Source organism: Plecotus auritus (assembly GCF_963455305.1).
Source record: "Plecotus auritus genome assembly, chromosome: 10".
NCBI lineage: Eukaryota > Metazoa > Chordata > Mammalia > Chiroptera > Vespertilionidae > Plecotus > Plecotus auritus.
In genome coordinates this window covers 12,171,513-12,191,580 of record NC_137785.1, presented here as the reverse complement: position 1 = coordinate 12,191,580, position 20,068 = coordinate 12,171,513, and the positions used below count along the sequence as shown (strand labels likewise).

Below are 20,068 nucleotides of genomic sequence, written 5' to 3'. Positions count from 1 at the left end.
GATGAGAGAGAAACATCGATCAGCTGCCTCCTGCACACCCCCTACAGAGGATGTGCCCGCAACCAAGGTACATGCCCTTGACCGGAATCGAACCTGGGACCCTTCAGTCCACAGGCCGATGCTCTATCCACTGAGCCAAACCGGTTAGGGCTGTTTTTATTGATTTTAGAGAGGAAGGGAGAGGGATAGAGAGATAGAAACATCAATGATGAGAATCATTGATCAGCTACCTCCTGCACACCCCCCACAGGGGATCAAGCCCGCAACCCAGGCATGTGCCCTTGGCTGGAATCGAACCTGGGACCCTTCAGTCGGCAGGCCAAACTGGCTAGGGCTTAGTTCTATTTTTTTTAAAAATATATTTTATTGATATTTTCAGAGAGGAAGGGAGAGGAATAGAGAGCTAGAAACATCGATGAGAGAGAAACATCGATCAGCTGCCTCCTGCACACCTCCCACTGGGGATGTGCCCGCAACCAAGGTACATGCCCTTGACCAGAATCGAACCCGGGACCCCTCAGTCCGCAGGCTGACGCTCTATCCACTGAGCCAAACCGGTTTCGGCTTAGTTCTATTTTTAAAAAAATGTATCTTTATTGATTTCAGAAAGGAAGGGAGAGGGAGAGAGAAATAGAAACATCAATGATGAGAGAGAATCATTGATCGGCTGCCTCCTGCACGTCCTCTACTGCGGATCAAGCCCACAACCCAGGCAGGTGCCCTTGACTGGAATCGAACCTGGGACCCGTCAATCCGCAGGCTGATGACGCTCTATCCTCTGAGCCAAACCGGCTAGGGCTAGTTCTACTTTTATCAGAGTTATACATTCACATAATTTGGAGCGTCAAATACACGATTTTAAAAAATGAAAACCCACCACCCCCTCCTGCCTCCCTCCATTTCTCCCACGCCAGAGGAATCTGCTGTCCCCTCATTTATTGTGTCATTTTGTTATTCATGTCCTTGTCTCTAAATACCACGTTTGAATGGCTACCTCCTGGTTTTTTCAACTTTAGGCATTTTCCGTTCACTTCTCACAACGGAAGACACGTATTCATACTCTGGTTTAAATTGCTGCAGCCTCCCACGCCGGGATCCTGGCTGGAACACGCAGTGTTTACATGTTATGACTGCGTCTCTGCTCCCACAGCTGCCACCAGTAGTAAACCAAGATGACTTTCCGCTCCCACACAAATCTTTGTTTTTCCTGGAGTTAATAATTGTCTCTCTCCCCCCACCCCCACCCCCACCCAGTTGCTTAGTGTCTGAGTTTTCTTTGTGCTTAACTAATGCAAACCCACATTCTCTGTTAATTACATGAATCTCTCCGTCTACTCAGAGCCGCAGGTAATCCATTAATTTCATCTCCTTGAAGAAGTGTCTCTCCTGACCTTCTGGCCGGCTCCAGTCTGTGCAAGGTCTGCATCCTGACTGGATCCGCTCACCACTCCGGGGGTTCAGATCATATTGGCTCCCAAGTCTTACCCTCCCTGAGTTTGGCTTTCTCGTTCTTTTTTTTTTTTTTTTAAATATATTTTATTGATTTTTTACAGAGAGGAAGGGAGAGGGATAGAGAGTTAGAAACATCGATGAGAGAGAAACATCGATCAGCTGCCTCCTGCACACCTCCCACTGAGGATGTGCCCGCAACCAAGGTACATGCCCTTGACCGGAATCGAACCCGGGACCCTCGAGTCCGCAGGCCGGCGCTCTATCCACTGAGCCAAACCGGTTTCGGCGGCTTTCTCGTTCTTGATTCTTGTATGTGCCCTGACCCGGGATCAAACCAGAACCCTTGGTGTATCAGGATGACGCTCTAACTAACTGAGCTCCCCGGCCAGGGCAAAACCTCAGTTCTCCCAGGGGCCATCTGGCTGGCTGGATGTAAAATTCTGGGCTGGAGATCATTGTCCTCCAGGTGTTTAAAAGCATCCCTCCTCATTTCTAACTTCCGTTGAAAAATCCAAAGTCACCGAAACCGGTTTGGCTCGGTGGATAGAGCGTCAGCCTGCGGACTGAAAGGTCCCAGGTTCGATTCCGGTCAAGGGCATGTACCCTGGTTGCGGGCACATCCCCAGTAGGAGGTGTGCAGGAGGCAGCTGATCGATGTTTCTCTTTCATCGGTGTTTCTAGCTCTCTATCCCTCTCCCTTCCTCTCTGTAAAAAATCAATAAAATATATTTAAAAAAAAAAAAAGAAAGAAAAATCCAAAGTCATTCTGATTCCCAAGGCTCTCCTGTGACCTCTTTCTTTTTCCTGTCCTGGGCAGTGTGTCTTCAGTATTTTCATGACTGAACCTTCCAATCCTGTCATTTCTTCTAGCACATTTTCTCTTTTTTTTTTTTTTTTCTATTACCATTTCCCCTCTTCCCCCCAGTTTCGTTCTTTCTTCCTGGAACTCTTACTTAATTTCACATTGGGCTTCCTGGACTGTCCATTTCTTTTATTCCTGCTCTTATTTATCCATCTCTCCAGCTCCCTGCTCCACTTCCTGGGAGACCTTCTTAATGGTATCTTCCACTCTTTTACTCAGCTTTTCATTTCTGCAAGTGTGTTTTTCATTTCTAAGCACTTTCTTTGATCTCTGAACTTTGTATAGTAGTTTGCCAATTTTACGGTATTATTTTAGAGTGGCCTGTTTTATAGTATCCTGTTCACGGTTTGAAGTTGCAATATCTTGTCTTGTTTCCCTGATGATATGAATGATAATTGTGGGGGGCGAGGGGTTACATTATCTCCTGTCTGCATAGTGTTTCCTTCAAGTCACCTGCTGTTGGTTTCTATCTTTCGTATTAGAGGCTTTACTTGATGGCTGGTCATCCTTGGGAGTCTGTTCATATTTGGGAGCGGTGGGTCCAAAGCTCTCGAAATGATGGGTCTGTGATTATATAAATGGGGTTGTTGACTAGGAACTTCACTGTGGGGTGATCTGTCTGGATGATTTTTTGGGGGAAATCCCCAATGTTAGTATCTTGCAGTCTCTTTCATGTATATACTAGAGGCCCGATGAACGAAATTCATGCAAGAGGAGGCCTTCCTTCCCCAGGCTGCAGCACCGGCTTCCCTCTGGCACCCGGGACCCGGGTGTCCCTCGCAGCCCCGGCTTTGTCCGGAAGGACATCCAGTCTAATTAGCATATTACGCTTTTATTATTATAGATATGATGTTTTAATATCGAGAGGAACAAAGAAGAAAACAAACAATGAACCATGCCCTGGCCAGGTAGCTCAGTTGGTTGACAGCATCATCCTGATACCCCAGGGTTGCAAGTTTGATCCCTGGTCAAGTCACATACAAAATCAATCAGTGATTAAGTAGAACAACAAATCGATGTTTCTCTCTCCTTTCCTCTCTCTCTCAAGTCAATTTAAAAAAAAAAATATTTTTATTGATTTCAGAGAGGAAGGGAGAGGGAGAGAGAGCCAGAAACATCGATGAGAGAGAAACATCGATCAGCTGCCTCCTGCACACCCCCTACTGGGGATGTGCCCGCAACCAAGGTACATGCCCTTGACCGGAATCGAACCCGGGACCCTTCAGTCCGCAAGCCGACGCTCTATCCACTGAGCCAAACCGGCTAGGGCTCAAGTCAATTTTTTAAAAAGCTAATAATGAGCCTGACAAGATAGCCCCTAATGTTATAAAAGTTAAAAAGCATTCATTCATCCATTCATCCACTAAATCTTCACTAAGTTCTCGCACCAGGCACCGGCCCAGGCCCTGAGGGAACAGCAGCGGACAGACCCAAGTCCCTGCTCCTCGGGAGCTCCCATTCTGCGTGGGAGACAGACGTGTGTGAGAGCAGCGCTCTCCGGGAGGCTGCCCTGCGACAGTGGAAATGTCCCTGACACGCACAGTCCAGCACAGGGACCACTTCTCCGTCACTCGAAATGTGGTTGGTGCCAAGAAGGAACTGAATTTTTTAAAAATATTTTTATTGATTTCAGAAAGGAAGGGAGAGAGAGAGAGATAGAAACATCAACGATGAGAGCGAATCACCGATCAGCTGCCTCCTGCACACCCCCAACTGGGGATCAAGCCTGCAACCTGGGCATGTGCCTTTGACTGGAATCCAACCTGGGACCCTTCAGTCTGCAGGGCCGATGCTCTATCCATGAGCCAAACCAGCCACGGCTGAATTTTTAATATCATTTTTATTTTTATTTTTTAGTTTTTTGTTTTTGTTTTAATCCTCACCCAAGGATATTTTTCCATTGATTTTGAGAGCGAGTGGAAGAGAGAGGGAAAGAGAGAGAAACAACGATGTGAGAGAAACACATCGATTGGTTGCCTCCTGCAGGAGCCCTGACCAGGACCCAGGCCAGGGAGGAGCCTGCAACCGAGGTATGTGTCCTTGACCGGAATTGAACCCGGGACACTTTGGTTCACAGGCTGACGCTCTATCCACTGAGCCAAACCCGCCAGGGCGAGTTTTCATTTTAGTTAAAATCTGAATTCAAATAGCCACATGTGGCTGGTGGTCACCACTGAGAACACACTAGAAAATTCCACCCTTACAGCGAAGTACCGGGAATTGGCAGCATCACGTGGCCTTGGCTGGCTCACACACCAGCTGTGGGCTTGTCCTACCGCTGAGGGCAAGCGACCGGGCGGGCGGGCGGCTGAAATGCATTTCTTCAAAAGAAATAAAGAGCCCTAACCGGTTTGGCTCAGTGAATAGAGCGTCGGCCTGCGGACTGAAGGGTCCCAGGTTCGATTCCGATCAAGGGCATGTACCTTGGTTGTGGGCACATCCCCAGTAGGGAGTGTGCAGGAGGCAGCTGATCGATGTTTCTAACTCTCTATCCCTCTCCCTTCCTCTCTGTAAAAAATCAATAAAATATATTAAAAAAAAAAAGAAAGAAAGAAAGAAACGGCTTCTCCTCCCAGCTGGTTCTGGAAGCCCACTCACTCACTTGGGGCGGCGGGGAGGGAGCACGAAGGAAGCACCGGGCCCCTCTCCCTAAGGAAGCATCCTTGTTTATTTATTTGGGATCAGTTACACCATGTATGCAAGTGCACGTCTTCACGCATTCCTTACTGAAAGCACACGCTGCTCTCATCTTGCTTTTCACGGAGGAACGACTCTTGGCATCTTTCCCACGTTAATGAAATCTTACCTCTTGGCTGCAGTGCGTGGCCCACAGAACACCTCCTCCCACCGGCCTCAATGCATTCGTTCCACCTCTCGCTATAAAGCACCTGCTGTGTGCCAGGCGTGGTTCCAGACCCGGTGCATGCAGCAGGGATCAGCCAGACCAGGTCTGTGCCTCAGGGAATTTACATTCCCGTAGGGTGAGGCAGGCGGTAAACGTAACCCCTGAGCTGGTTTGGCTTAGTGGATAGAGCATCGGCCCTCGGACTGAAAGGCCCGGGGTTCAGTTCCGGTCAAGGGCATGTACCTCATTGCAGGTTCAATTCCCCGACCCTGGTTGAGGCACGTGCAGGAGGCAACCAATTGATGTGTCTCTCTCACATCGATGTTTTTCTCTCTCCCCGTCCCTCCACTCTGTCTAAAAATCAATGGGGGGGGGGGAGGCGGAAATCAACGGAAAAAATATCCTTGGGTGAGGATTAACAACAAAACAATCACCAAGACCATTTTATAATTACATTAGAGGCCTGGTGCATGAAACTCGTGGATGGGAGGGGGAGTGTCCCTCAGCCCGGCCTGCACCCTCTCATAATCCAGAACCTCTGGTTCCTAACCAGTCGCCTGCCTGCCTGATCACCCCTAACTGCTTGCCTGCCTGCCTGATCACCCCTAACCATCTCTGCCTCAGCCCCTGCTGCGCGGCTTCCTCCAGAATGACGTCCGGAAGGTCATTTGGCTGTCCAATCTAATTAGCATATTGCACTTTTATTATTATAGAAGGGGATAAGTGCTGTGGATAAAAACGGGGAGGGGGAATGGAGGAGTATGGGAGACCCTGGGAGGAAGCTACAGGTTGCAGCATTAAGTAGGGTGCTTGGGAAGGTGTCTTTTGAGCAATCACTTGAAGGGAGGGAGGGAGCGAGCCAGGTGGGTGTCTGGAAGAAAAAAAAAAAAAGAAACGGCTTCTCCTCCCAGCTGGTTCTGGAAGCCCACTCACTCACTTGGGGTGTGGGGGGGGGGAGCGGCCACAGCAGGTGCAAAGGCCCTTGAGCAGGAGCACGCTGCCGCAGTGGGGAACTGTGCAAAGGCCCGCGTGGCTGCCGCAGACGTGGTGCGGGAGGTGTGTGTGGGAGATGAGGCCCGAGGAGGAAGGAGGGATGCAGTAAGGAGGGATGCGGGGGAGTTCAGTGGCTCCCGGCCTTGTAGCTCCCCATAACTCTAATGACTCTGAGAGAAGTGGGCAGTCAGGGGAGGGCTGTGAGCTGAGGAGGGGCGGGAGCTGACTCAGATGCTAAGATCCCTTAGGACAGGGCAGAATAAGCAGGGACGTAAGGACAGACACGGGGTATTTTATTTTTCCCCGAACCTGTGTCTAAACAAAGGCTGTAGAACACGGCTGAGTTTTAGAGGTTTAAGTGCAATGTGGGGGGAGGGAGTCGGGGGAGAGAGTTGGGGGAAGGGAGGGCAGCATTGTATTCCAGAACAACAGAGCAAATGATTAAAAGTGAAGGCTCGCCCTCGCCAGTTTGGCTCAGTGGATAGAGCATCAGCCTGCGGACTGAAGGGTCTGGGGTTCGATTCCGGTCAAGGGCACATGCCCGGGGTTGCGGGCTTGATCCCCAGTAGGGGGCATGCAGAAGGCATATGATCAATGATTCTCTCTCATCATTAATGTTTCTATCTCTCTCTCCCTCTCCCTTCCTCACTGAAATCAATAAAAATATATTTTAAAAAAATAGAAGTGAAGGCTCTTAGGTCCCCTCCTCCTGAAAGCCGCTCCAACCTCCCCACCTCTGGAGGCCTTGGTTTGGGGGCTCTCTCTAAAATGCTTCTCGGTCTCTCCCCACCATACCCCTCCCTTGTCCCCCAAGGACCCCAAGACTCTCCTTCCATCTTCTCCTCATCCCCAGAGCCTCCATCCCGCCGCTTCAGCCGGATGCTGGAAACTCCCAGGTTTTCTCACTTAAACGGGGATGCGATTCACCTTTCGCCCTCAAAGGCATTTAGCTAAACCAAGAGAAAGTTAGAGAAATGACAGTCTGGCCACGAGGCCGCCGTGCCCGCGGGCGGTGCTGGCGTTTTTCTTGCCTATATATATATGTTTCCAGATGTCAGCTGGGATCTCCCTGCCCATGAGGATCTATATAAAGTTCACTCAAACGCCATTCTCAACAGCTTCCACTCGTTCTCCAGAGCCTTCCTTGCCCGCACCCCCCACCCCCCGCCCCGAGGCTGATCCACTTGCTGTGGGGAATGCTGTCCGTGTGCCTCCCTATTTGGGGTGCGTGGACTCATTCTCTCCTTTTCTTTAATTTCTCTGCAACCAAACCCGTACACAGGCATTTTGGCGCACGTGTGTGAGTGTGGGGGGCAGAGAGCTGTCTATATCGACAGGCAAACAGCTGCCACCCAGTGTCCGGCCACAGGCTCTGATCTCTCTCTTGCTCCTCCCCCCCCCCACCTGCACTGTCCAATACTATTTCCATTTAAATTAATTCAAATTAAGTGGAAAGTTCCATCCTTTCGTGGCACTGGCACATTTCAAGAGGTCGGGAGCCACGGATGGCTGGTGGCTGCCCCGCCAGACGGGCCGACGGGATATTTCCATCATCACAGAATGTTCTTTCGGACAATGCTGGACTAGAAGGACAAGTACCCCCTTCTGGGAGCTAGTCAGGGGTCTGCAGTTAAGAAGACCAACATTTCACCCCCTACATATGTCATTTTAAAAAGTACATACTGCCCTAGCCGGTTAGGCCCAGTGGAAAGAGCGTTGGCCCGAGGACTGAAGGGTCCCAGGTTCGATTCCGGTCAAGGGCATGTACCTTGGTTGCAGGCACATCCCCAGTGGGGGTTGTGCAGGAGGCAGCTGATCGATGTTTCTCTCATTGATGTTTCTAACTCTCTATCCCTCTCCCTTCCTCTCTGTAAAAATCAATATAATAGATATATTTTTTAAAAGTACGCACTGAGTTATACACTATATGGGGATTCTGGGAGTGGTTTGTGTTTGTAATTTTTTTTCCCACAGTAATACTCCCTGGACATCTTCAGATGTCAGATCATAGGCATTTATCTTGTTTCATAGAATAGTTACACAGGGCTCCGTGGTGTGGATTCGCTCACTCATTCCTTTATTCTGCAAAGATTTACAACCACCTGGTATGTACAGGAACGGTGCTCGGTCACGGCCTGGAATGTGGTGCCTTCGGACCCTCCCCTCAGGCGCTCAAGTCCGTGGGAGAGGCTGAGGGGAATGCAGTCATTACAGAAATCAGTGCACAGTGGCCGCAGCTGCGAAGGAAGTGGCAAGTCCCAGCATGCACCCCTCCGTGAGAGCTGATTCCACATCCCTGACCCTCTTCCCAGCAAGTTTGAGACATTGGGGCCTCGCGGGAGAATGCAAGCAAATTAAGAGGGTGTGTGTGTCTGGGCCTGCATTTCCTGGTCTGGACAATGGAAATGATAGTTTCTACCTTCTGGTAACGTTGTGAGGATTACATGAGTTATTTAAGTAGATGGACAGTGCCTGGCACCATGTTAGCGATCAGTAACATTCTATTATTATTTACGGACAGTCCTCGGGTTCCGTCGGACTCGATGTACGTCGTTTCGTGGTTACCTCGCCTTCTCCCATTTATTTTTTAAAAGTTCCATTATTTCGACATATATACATATGTCCTTTATGTTTTTTATTTATTTACCACAAGGTCAGGAATTGTTATCTTTCTTTTACATTTTGTTACTGTTTCACTTCATTACTGCTGGGTATGTGCTCCATGTGAGGGACGTAGGTGCTTGTGTAGGTGGGTTCCGAGATACTGGGAAAATCGCATTTTGTCAGGCCGTAGGGAACGGATCTCCCCCGTAACCCGAGGACCTACTATATGTGATTCCCTTTGTGAGCCTCAGCCCCCTGTAACATGGAGGAGTATATAGGACTCCTGTGGAGGACTCTGGTGAGGATTAAACCAGTAATTACTTAACAGTCACAGCTAGCATTTCTCCAGCACTTCCTCTGCACCCAGCACCATCTAACCTTTGCAGCAACCCCTAGGGAAGTGTGGCTGTTATCCCCATTTTACAGATATTGAAACTGAGGCACAAAGAAGTGCAGCTTGCTCAAGGAGAGTTATTAGTGACGGGAGCAGTTGGAGGTGAGGGGTCGCAGGGGTTCGGGGCTGGGCCATGAGGGCATGGGGTGGACTGACCCTGCCCTTTATGCCCCCCTCCCCCCAGGAAGCTGGACGCCTTCATCTATGACGCGGCTGTGCTCAACTACATGGCCCGCAAGGATGAGGGCTGCAAGCTTGTCACCATCGGCTCCGGCAAGGTCTTTGCCACCACGGGCTACGGCATCGCCCTGCACAAGGGCTCCCGCTGGAAGCGGCCCATCGACCTGGCGCTCCTGCAGTTCCTGGGGGACGGTGCGGCTGCAGAGGGGGATCTGGGGGAGCACGAGGGGCGAGGGGGGGGGGAGCCCTGGGTCCGGAGGAAGGAGGGGATGAGGCCCAGGGCACCAGGGTCGGGGGAGGAGGCTGCTGGGGGCCTAGACTCCTATATCAGAGGCGGGTCCTCAAGGGATCTCTACAAAGGTGACCTCTGACTGCACCTCCCCTCCCCCGACCCCCCAGATGAGATTGAGATGCTTGAGCGGCTGTGGCTCTCCGGGATCTGCCACAATGACAAGATCGAGGTGATGAGCAGCAAGCTGGACATCGACAACATGGCGGGTGTCTTCTACATGCTCCTGGTGGCCATGGGCCTGTCCCTGCTGGTCTTCGCCTGGGAGCACCTGGTGTACTGGCGTCTGCGGCACTGCCTGGGGCCCACCCACCGCATGGACTTCCTGCTGGCCTTCTCCAGGGTACAGGGGAGCGTGGGGGGCGGGGGAGGGAGGCAAGAGGACAGACAGGTGGAAACCCGCAGGGGTGCCCAGGATTGGGAGGGACCAGGAGAGGAGGGAGGGGTGGAGGGGTGGAGGGGTGGAGGTAGGGGTCCCCGGCCTACGGCGCTGACCCCGCCTCCCCCGCGGCCCCGTAGGGCATGTACAGCTGCTGCAGCGCCGAAGCCGCCCCGCCGCCTGCCAAACCTCCGCCTCCGCCGCAGCCACTGCCCAGCCCGGCGTACCCGGCCCCGCGCCCCGCGCCCGGCCCCGCGCCCTTCCTACCCCGGGAGCGCGCTGCGGTGGACCGCTGGCGCCGCGCCAAAGCCGCGGGGCCGCCGGGAGGCACGGGCCTGGCCGACGGCTTCCACCGCTATTACGGCCCCATCGAGCCGCAGGGCCTGGGCGTGGGCGAGGCGCGCACGGCGCCCCGGGGCGCGGGAGGCCGCCCGCTGTCCCCGCCGGCCGCGCAGCCCCCGCAGAAGCCGCCGCCCTCCTACTTCGCCATCGTGCGGGACAAGGAGCCAGCAGAGCCCTCCGCCGGCGCCTACCCCGGCTTCCCGTCGCCGCCCGCGCCCCCCGCCGCCGCGGCCGCCGCCGTCGGGCCGCCGCTGTGCCGCCTGGCCTACGAGGACGAGAGCCCGCCAGCGCCCGCGCGCTGGCCGCGCTCCGACCCCGAGAGCCAGCCCCTGCTGGGGCCCGGCGTGGGCGGCGCGGGGGGCGCGGGCGGGGCGGGCGGTGGGGCTCAGGCTGCGCCACCCCCGCGCCGCGCCGCGCCACCCCCGTGCCCGTACCTCGACCTCGAACCGTCGCCGTCGGACTCGGAGGACTCGGAGAGCCTGGGCGGCGCGTCGCTGGGCGGCCTGGAGCCCTGGTGGTACGCCGACTTCCCCTACCCGTACGCCGAGCGCCTCGGGCCGCCGCCCGGCCGCTACTGGTCGGTCGACAAGCTCGGGGGCTGGCGCGCCGGCAGCTGGGACTACCTGCCCCCGCGCGGAGGCCCGGCCGCCTGGCACTGCCGCCACTGCGCCAGCCTGGAGCTGCTGCCGCCGCGCCACCTCAGCTGCTCACACGACGGCCTGGACGGCGGCTGGTGGGCGCCGCCGCCCCCACCTTGGGCCGCGGGACCTCCGCCGCGGCGCCGGGCCCGCTGCGGGTGCCCGCGGGCGCACACTCACCGCCCGCGGGCCTCGCACCGCGTGCCTGCTCCCCCCGCCCCGCACCACCACCGGCACCGGCGCGCCGCGGGGGGCTGGGACCTCCCGCCGCCCGCGCCCACCTCTCGCTCGCTCGAGGACCTCAGCTCGTGTCCCCGCGTCGCCCCCGCGCGCCGGCTCACCGGGCCCTCCCGCCACGCGCGCCGGTGCATGCACGCGGCGCATTGGGGGCCGCCGCTGCCCGCCGCGTCCCACCGGAGACACCGGGGCGGGGATCTGGGGACCCGCCGGGGCTCGGCGCACTTCTCCAGCCTCGAGTCAGAGGTATGACGCGGCCCCGGGGGCCCGACCGCCCCCTCGGTCAGCGCAGGCCACGGCCCGAGGGGGCACGCGCAGTGGATAGGACCCACGTGGGATGGGAAAGAAAAAGGTGGAACTGGCCGGACCCCGCCTGGAGCAGCGTCCTGTGCCCCTTCATTTTCGGGGCACCGTGAACCGGAGGGGATTTGATCCCTGGAATCTCACCCGCTTGAGAGCGAGGGGGCGGAGGTCTCGGAGCCCACTGGACATTTTTTAAAACCCGATAAGGGCTTTTTAACGTCACCAGATGGGGCGGGAGGTGGGGGGTCGCGCCACGCCCGCGCCCCACCCCCACGCCCGGGGCCGTGGCCCCCACATCACTGTGCAGCTCCCCGGCCCCAGCCACGCCTCCGGGGAAGCCCGTTTTTAACCTTTCATCCATTGGGACTCAAAACTGTGAGACGCATTCGCCAAACTGTGACCCTAGACCTTGGCCCCGCCATACAGAAACCCCTGACCCCAGACTGTGACTTCCGACCCCTACAAATGGTCATCCGACCCCAGACTGTGACCTCTGACCCTAAACTGTGACCCGAGCCCCAGACTGTGCCCCGACCAGACTGTGACCCTTGACGTCAAACCGGGACACCCCCTCCTCCTTTTCCACCCCGGGTCACATTTCCCTATTTTGACATAGGACACACCCCCACGGAAGCCCCGCCTCCCCCGCCCCAGCGTTGATCCCAACCTGCAGGGGCCAAAACCTCCCATCCTGTCGCACCTCACTACCTACCCCAGGTGCCACCAAACACACCCTCTCCAAATCTAACCCTTATTTGTGACCCTTCAGTGATGACCCAGCAGACCCCCAAAGCCTCCTCTTCCCAGATCTCCAGCCGGGCCTGGAGCTGGGTTGTGGAGGAGAGGGTCTGGGAGTCCACACTCACCACCAACGTTCCTTCCCTCTCTCCTGTTCCACATTGCAGTGTTTGGAATAAACCATGTTTTTATGCCTCCTCAGTCCAAGTGTGAGCTCCGTGTCTGTCTCGTAGTCCTCCCTCCCCCAGCACCAGCACCCTCAAACCTGTGAAGGAAACAAACGGAGAGAAGTCCCACAGAAATAAGGGGCAGAAAGAGAATTAGAGCGAGAGCAGAGACCCTGGAGGGAGGTGGGAGACAAAGACCCAGAAAGGGGAGGTGAAAAAAGACCCCGAGAAGGGGCAGGGGTGGACAGAGACCTAGAGATATGGGGGACAGAGAACTCAGGAAAGATCCAGGATCAAACCATTTTAGGATCAAGTCTAAGGGTCCCATTGCTATGGCTACGGGCAACGAGGCTTGCAAGATTCTTAATATCCTGTTCATGCAAACGAGGAGAGTGTCTAATACATTTCAGCCAGTCCACGTATCTTGAATGCCGTTAATCTCACCAAGGAGAATCTATTTCTAACATTTCATTATGCCAATTAGCCAAACCTCTGCTGCTGATGGGCGATAAAGAGAAGCACTTGTAACTTGACAGCCCCGAGAGGGTAGATTCAACCGACTAACTTACGCGTAATATCATCCTGCTTACATTAAGCATTTTGAAATAAATTAAAGTCATCACAAGGAGGGGAAAAGAAACCGCTTTTATGGGTCTTCAGAGAACAGAAACCCACGGTCCTTGTCAGCAAGAGCTCTTATTTGCATACATGAATAATCATCTGAGCGGAAAGAAAGCTCTGGGAGTCAAAGGTGGAGGCTCAGAACTGAGTAGTAGATGCGGAACACACGCCTCCCAGAGAACTACATCTCCCAGGAGGCCTTGCCACGGCTCCGCGGAAGAGCGCCTCAAAGTTATGCGGCGCTGGTGGTCTCCCGGTATCCACCACAGGCCTCCATGGCTAAACCAGGACGCCGTTACCTTGTTCTCCTTCTCCCTCTCCCCACCGCCCTCTCTAATTGGTGAACTAGAGAGTTTCCAAGGTAACGGCGCCGCCTGGTGGCTCGCCGAAGGGGGTGGGGGCGGGGAAAGCGCAACCCGGAAGTGACGCTCTCACCTCGCGCCGACAGCTAGAGGCTTCGAGGATGGCGGCGCGCAAGGGTCGGCGGCGCACGTGTGAAACCGAGGAGCCCATGGAGGCCGAGTCCCGCGACGCTGGGTCCGAGGGCCCGGCCCAGGTCTATCTGCCCGGCCGGGGACCGCCGCTGCGCGAAGGAGAGGAGCTGGTCATGGACGAGGAGGCCTACGTGCTGTACCACCGAGCGCAGACTGGTAGGTGGGCACCCAGACTCCTGGCCCCTGGGGAAGGAGGGAGCTGGAATCCTGGATCCTGAGGGGCCCAGGTCCTGAGCCTTTAACTTAAGAGGCGCTCTGAAAGGGAAGACTGGGGTCTGAGAGGGGTGGCCTCACACTGGAGGGCGCTGAGATCCCGCTGTCCCATCATGACTTTTTAACCTCTCCTTCCTTCCCCAGGCGCCCCCTGTCTCAGCTTTGACATAGTCCGGGATCACCTCGGGGACAATCGCACAGAGCTTCCTCTGACACTTTATCTGTGTGCCGGGACCCAGGCGGAGAGCGCCCAAAGCAACAGGTGAGTGAGACCTGAGGCTTTCCTAGGAGTCCAAGTCCCCAGCCTCTTCCTGCCTCGAAGTCCAGGAGTCAGCCTCCAGCTCCCCTTCCCCAGGACCCAGGAGGTAGTGCTTCCAGCTTCTGCCTCCCTCCGACCCAGAAGTTGGGGTTTCCATTTTCCCTCCTCCCTAAGGATCCTGACACCCAGCGCCTTAGTCACATCCCACTTTCCCCCAGATTAATGATGCTTCGGATGCACAATCTGCACGGGACCAAGCCCCCACCATCAGAGGGCAGCGATGAGGAGGAGGAGGAAGATGAAGAGGATGAAGAAGATCGGAAGCCTCAGCTGGAGCTGGCCATGGTGCCCCACTATGGAGGCATCAACCGAGTTCGGGTAAGTACAGTCTAAGCTGCTCTACATCTCTGCGGCACACCCCTACTCTCACGTCTATACCTGCACCTCCTCACGCTCTTCAGCTTTTGGGGAAGCATCAGGCACATAATTTTTTATATGTTAGTTTACATATGTCTTAGCTATTCTGAATTGTACTGGGTGCTGTGAGGCTTTTTGTTTTTTATGTTCTGTGAAATGGTGAGAGTTGCAAAACTTGCCTGGTGTAAGGATCAAATAGAATAACATACGATTCTTTCTGTAACTGAAATCCAGTTATTTCAGGTGCTTGGAAACAGCACCTGGTTGTAATGTGAGTGTCTATGTGTTTCCTGTTACTTTTCAGGAACTGTTCTGAGCTGTGAGGTTATTTTTGTGGTTTAGGGTTATAGCATCTTCTGATCAGGTGATGTGTGAGTTAAATGAGGTGACCTACAAACTGCACTGAGAGCAGTGCTTGGCCTGTGGTCTGGCTGTGCATTTCCATTAAAGTGTTAACGTGGTTTAGGTACTGTTTTGGTCTCTGGCGATTTAACAGGGAGCAAAAGGTCTCTGGCTGCTTGCAATTTAAATACCGCCGAGAAGGGGACAAGAACAAAATAAGTAGATGTGTACTGTGTCAAGGTGCTAAGTGTTGTAGAGGAAAAATAAAGTCAGGTAAGGGTTTAGGGTGTTCCTGTGTGGGTTGCTATTTTGAATAGCATGGCCTGGGGAGTGTTCACTGCTAAGGAGCCATTTATACAGAGACCCACAGGAAGTGAGGGAGCGAGCCAAGGGTGTGTGGGAAAAGGTTTGCAGACAAGGAAAACAAGTGCACAGGCCTGGGGTGAACTTGACATGTTTGAGGAGTTTTTGAGAGAAGCTGGGGGGACCAGTGTGTTTAGAGCAGAATGAGCAAGGGATACAGCGACAAGCTTTCGGGGGTGGGCCCAGACGAGGCAGATTGGTTAGGGCCTTGTAGCCCATTGTAAGGACTTGGCTTTTACTTTATTTTATTTTTTAATATATTTTTATTGATTTCAGAGAGGAAGGAAGAGGGAGAGAAAGACAGAAACATCAATGATGAGAGAATCATTGATTGGCTGCCTCTTGCACGCCCCCTACTGGGGATCGAGCCCACAACCCCGGCATGTGCCCTTGACCGGAATCGAACCCGGGACCCTTCAGTCCGCAGGCCGACGCTCTATCCACTGAGCCACACTGGCTAGGGCAGGACTTGGCTCTTACTTGGGGAGACGTTGGAAGCCATGGGAGAGTTTGGAGCACAGGAAAGGTGGGATCTGACTTGTGTTTTCATTCCTCTACCTGCTGTGTTGAGAAGAGGCTGCAGGAAGGCAAGGGCAGAGGACAGTCCTGTAGGGGCTGTAGTTCAGGAGAGGGATGGCATCAGTAGCAACGTGCAAGACAACAATAGAGGTGGTGGGAAGGGATAAAAGTGGTGCTTCACTCCCTCCCCCCCCAATTTTCACCTGAGGATAGTTTTCCATTGATTTTTTTTTTAGGGAGAGGGAAAGACAGAGAGAAACATCGATATGAGAGAAACACATCCATTGGTTGCCTCCTGCATGAGCCCTGACCAGGGCCCAGGCTGGGGAGGAGCCTGCAACCAAGGTACGTGCCCTTGACCAGAATCAAACCCGGGACCCTTTGGTCCACCGGCCGATGCTCTATCCACTGAGCCAAACCAACCAGGGCGAAGTGGTGCATTTTTAGTGGAATCGGCATACGTGTCGGGTTGAGGAAGAGACAAGTCAAAAATAGGTCCTGCAGTTTGGGGAGGAGTAGGTTGCAGTCGGCGCTTAGGAGCTTGGCTTTGATTGCGTGAGGTTTGAATGGTCAGTGTGACATGAGTCTGGAGTTCAAGAAGGAGGTCGGGGCTAGGTGCTGCTGGAAAGCCTGAGGCTGAACGGGATCTCCTTGTGAGCAAATGGACTGAGGCCTGAGGCCTGTGACTCTCTGACACTGAGAGGGTAGCAGACCCAGGAGTCTGATGAGGGCTGGTGGGAATTACAGCCTTGATTCCCAGGAGTCTTGAAGGAATTTTGTTCTCCCACGACCGCCACCTCTACCGCAGGGTGGGGAGCTGTCCCAGGTACCAAGCTGGTCTTGCAGACTGTGGTTCTTTCCTGCAAGGGATTCTGGGGGTTGTTGTCCCAGCCCTGGGGGTGTGTGGGGGGGGGCGTTGAGGAACTGCATTCCTAGTTCTCAGGGGTGCTAGAAGCTGTGGTCACCAACCTGAGCCTCCTGCCCCTTCCATCTCACCTCCCCTTCCTTCTCCCCACACAGGTGTCTTGGCTGGGCGAGGAGCCGGTGGCTGGGGTATGGTCAGAGAAGGGCCAGGTGGAGGTGTTTGCGCTGCGGCGGCTTCTGCAGGTGGTCGATGACCCCCAGGCCCTGGCCGCCTTCCTCCGCGATGAGCAGGCTCGCATGAAGCCTATCTTCGCCTTCGCTGGCCATATGGGCGAGGGCTTTGCACTGGACTGGTCCCCCCGTGTGCCCGGTGAGTCCCTGGGGTATGCACTTGGTCCTGGGGTGCAAGAGGGAGCAGAGTCTGCAGCAGGGGTGGGTGCTGACTCCAGGGAGGGGACTGCGCTGGGCCAGCTGGGACCAGGTAGTTTCCCGACTCCCCAGGGCGCCTGCTGACGGGTGACTGTCAGAAGAACATCCACCTCTGGACGCCCACGGACGGCGGCTCCTGGCACGTAGACCAGCGGCCCTTCGTGGGCCACACACGCTCCGTGGAGGACTTGCAGTGGTCCCCGACCGAGGACACGGTGAGGCAGGGTCGGGGTCTGGATTCCTGGGTCTTTTTTTTTAATATGTATTTTATTGATTTCAGAGAGGAAGGGAAAGGGAGAGAGAGGTAGAATCACTGATTGGCTGCCTCCTACACACCCCCTACTGGGACCAAGCTGGCAACCCCGGCAGGTGCCCTGCCTGGAAATCGAGCCAGTGACTTCTTGGTTCCTGGGTCAGCAGTCAACCAACTGAGCCACACCGGCTGGGCTGGATTCCTGGGTCTTAAGGGAGGAGGGGCTGGGGCAGGTCCTAGCGAGGGGCCCACTGCTAGTACCTGGTCTCGGGTGGAGTGCAGGGAACCCCGGTCACTCAGACTCCTCTTCCAGGTATTCGGCTCCTGCTCAGCTGACGCCTCCATTCGCATCTGGGACATCCGGGCCGCCCCCAGCAAGGCCTGCATGCTCACCACTGCCGCCGCCCACGATGGGGACGTCAACGTCATCAACTGGAGCCGCCGGGAGCCCTTCCTGCTCAGCGGCGGGGATGACGGGGCCCTCAAGGTGTGGGACCTGCGGCAGTTCAAGGTATGTTCCCAGCGGCCACTGGGATTTGTGGGTTTGCCCTCTGAAGGGGTCTTAGACGCCAGAGCTGGGAGCGCCCTTTCACTGGGCCCAGCCCCTTCGGGCTACAGATGAGGAAGCGGGCTCAGGAGGAGGATGGCTTGTGGCTGATGTGGAGCGCCTTTCTACCCGCCGCAGAGCCGACAAGAGAGAGAAGAGGCAGCTTCCGGAGCCCAGCTCCCTCACTGCAGGCGAGGCGCAGGCATAGAAAGGCCGGGAGCAGGGGTGACATTGTGGTCCAGCTACGCGCTGATGGTTGCGCTGAGAGGGCTTCTGGGCAGGAAGACTTGCCGTGTCTAGGATCCGCCTGAGCAAAGCCCTCACTTCATAGGGCTCTGTGCCTTCCCGGGACCACCGTGTCCTAATCTTTCTCCCTCCGGTGTCATGGGTTCTCTAGAATCACCCCTGGGAAGTTTCTAGAAAAGGTTTCCAACCCCCACGGCAGGTGCATGGCCAGGTCACTTGGCCGAGTTGACTGGAACTTTGGAGACACTTCTCCAAATTAGCCCCTTGGTGCAGGAAAAGCAGCTTCTTGGTTCTTCGCATCTGCTGCTCCTGGAGCCTGGGAGCCCTGCTTCCGCCCCTTTAAGGCCATAGGACCAGTGGGGAGGACACCCCCTTCCCGGGACGGGCTTCTGTGCAGTTGAAACCAGGGTTCCCAGCAGCCCCTCGGACATGAGGCCATTGTTACCAGCTGTACCTCCCGCTCTGTCCCTTTCAGGGAATCTGGGCTTGTGGGGGCTCAAGGGTGGAGCCCTGGTTGAACCCTGAGGCTGAAGAGGGTTGGGGCTCTGCCTGGGGTACCCCAGGACTCAGGCTGAGGTGCTCAAAGCCCCTGACTCCTGTTTTCCCACAGTCTGGCTCCCCGGTGGCCACTTTCAAGCAGCACGTGGCCCCTGTGACCTCTGTCGAGTGGCACCCCCAGGACAGTGGGGTCTTCGCAGCCTCGGGTGCAGACAACCAGATCACACAGTGGGACCTGGCGGTGGAGCGGGACCCCGAGGCGGGCGACGCGGAGACCGACCCCGGGCTGGCGGACCTCCCCCAGCAGCTGCTGTTTGTGCACCAGGGCGAGACAGACCTGAAGGAGCTGCACTGGCACCCGCAGTGCCCCGGGGTCCTGGTCAGCACCGCCCTGTCCGGCTTCACCGTCTTCCGCACCATCAGCGTCTGAGCGCGGCCTGGCAGTGCACTTGGGAACTGACGTTGGGGTTGGTTTCCTGGAAGGGACTCATTCAGATCTGCAGACCGGTCCTCCAAAGAAGGATTTTGCTCAGCCCACTGGCCACCATGATGGATTCTGCTTGACTTCCTGTCCTTTAAAGGGACTTGGTTTGGCCTGATGAGCCCTCCAGCCAGAGGACTTGGTTTGATCCATGGCGCTCTAGAACAGCAGTCGCCCACCTTCCAGACCTCGCGGACCACCAGTGCTTGGCTGACCACCGGTTGGCGACCGCTGCTCTGAAACCACTGGGTTTGACTCCAGCGGCCCCACCCACCCACACACTTGGTTCCGCCCCGTGACTCACCCCTGCCCTTCAGGGGACTCTGTTGGCCCATTTCGAAGGTGGGCCTGGTGTGGCCCCAATAACGGGATATATTGTCAGCTGAGGCACTTGGCTTGACCCTTTGACCTCAGGGAACTCAAGTGCTTTGCAATGACTGGACCAAGGTTGAGGGGTGGGTCCCCCCTTCCCCCGTCCCCCCGGAGAATTAGGCTTTGCCCCTTGTCTTCCTGCCAGCTGGGTTTGGCCAGGACTCCCCAGTGGGGGCTGCGTGGGCTTTCTCCCCTTTGTGCTGAAGGCAGGCATGTGGAGGGAGGAAAGTCGGGGGGGGGGGGGGCGCAGTCCTAAGAGCCAATAAAGGACAGGAATAGGCCTGATGTATGAGACTCTCATCCCCCTGGCCGCTTCCCTGAGAGAAAACGGGAGGAGCAGGAATCTGGCACCTGCTCCAGCCTTCAACCCATTGGGTGCAACCCCTTCTGCCTTCCCTACATTTTATTCCATCCGGGCTCACTCCGCGTCTCCGGAGGGTATCTCACCTGTGACCCCCAGCTTTTTAAGGCTTTGTCGCAGGGAGAACCAGGGCGCCTCTCCATTTCTCCTTCAGTCACTGTCTCCTTTATCATAGTCTCACCCCTTTTATTCCCTCATCCGTGTCCCCTCTTTCTCTGCTGCATTTGTGTCCCCGTCTTCCCGTGTCCCCTGGCCCCCATGCGCTGTCCCTGCCCCCTCCTGTGTCTCTGCCACCTCTCCAGCTTGCCTGGGCTGCAGCCCAGCCGCCTGCCTGGCTGTCCTCCCTGGCTCCCCCTCTGCGGCTCT

At 55.7% G+C, this 20,068-nt stretch overlaps 2 protein-coding genes across 4 annotated transcripts in view; both read left to right on the top strand.

Moving 5' to 3' along the window:
- The window catches only part of GRIN2D (glutamate ionotropic receptor NMDA type subunit 2D), a 44,459-nt gene extending 32,009 nt beyond the window's left edge, over window positions 1-12,450 (top strand). For all 3 annotated transcript variants that reach the window (XM_080645085.1, XM_080645084.1, XM_080645086.1), the window contains 3 exons: window positions 9,335-9,522; window positions 9,730-9,962; window positions 10,139-12,450. In XM_080645085.1, the coding sequence (XP_080501211.1) occupies window positions 9,335-9,522; window positions 9,730-9,962; window positions 10,139-11,467 (1,750 nt within the window). In that variant the 3' untranslated portion in view covers window positions 11,468-12,450. The remainder of the gene's footprint in view (window positions 1-9,334; window positions 9,523-9,729; window positions 9,963-10,138) is intronic.
- A 1,038-nt stretch (window positions 12,451-13,488) lies between these two features.
- Window positions 13,489-19,629, top strand: GRWD1 (glutamate rich WD repeat containing 1). Its single transcript, XM_080643827.1, has 7 exons — window positions 13,489-13,694; window positions 13,896-14,013; window positions 14,229-14,388; window positions 16,672-16,885; window positions 17,017-17,159; window positions 17,511-17,708; window positions 18,601-19,629. Exons 1-7 carry the CDS (start codon window positions 13,508-13,510, stop codon window positions 18,916-18,918), a joined length of 1,338 nt encoding a protein of 445 aa, XP_080499953.1. The 5' UTR covers window positions 13,489-13,507; the 3' UTR covers window positions 18,919-19,629.
- Window positions 19,630-20,068: the final 439 nt, after the last annotated feature.

Excerpts from the sequence above, each read along its gene's own strand:
- GRWD1 (XM_080643827.1), top strand. The coding sequence starts at position 13,508 with ATGGCGGCGCGCAAGGGTCGGCGGCGCACGTGTGAAACCGAGGAGCCC. Across the intron at positions 14,014-14,228 it reads GAGAGCGCCCAAAGCAACAG|ATTAATGATGCTTCGGATGC; the intron begins GTGAGTGAGACC and ends ACTTTCCCCCAG. Across the intron at positions 17,709-18,600 it reads GGGACCTGCGGCAGTTCAAG|TCTGGCTCCCCGGTGGCCAC; the intron begins GTATGTTCCCAG and ends GTTTTCCCACAG.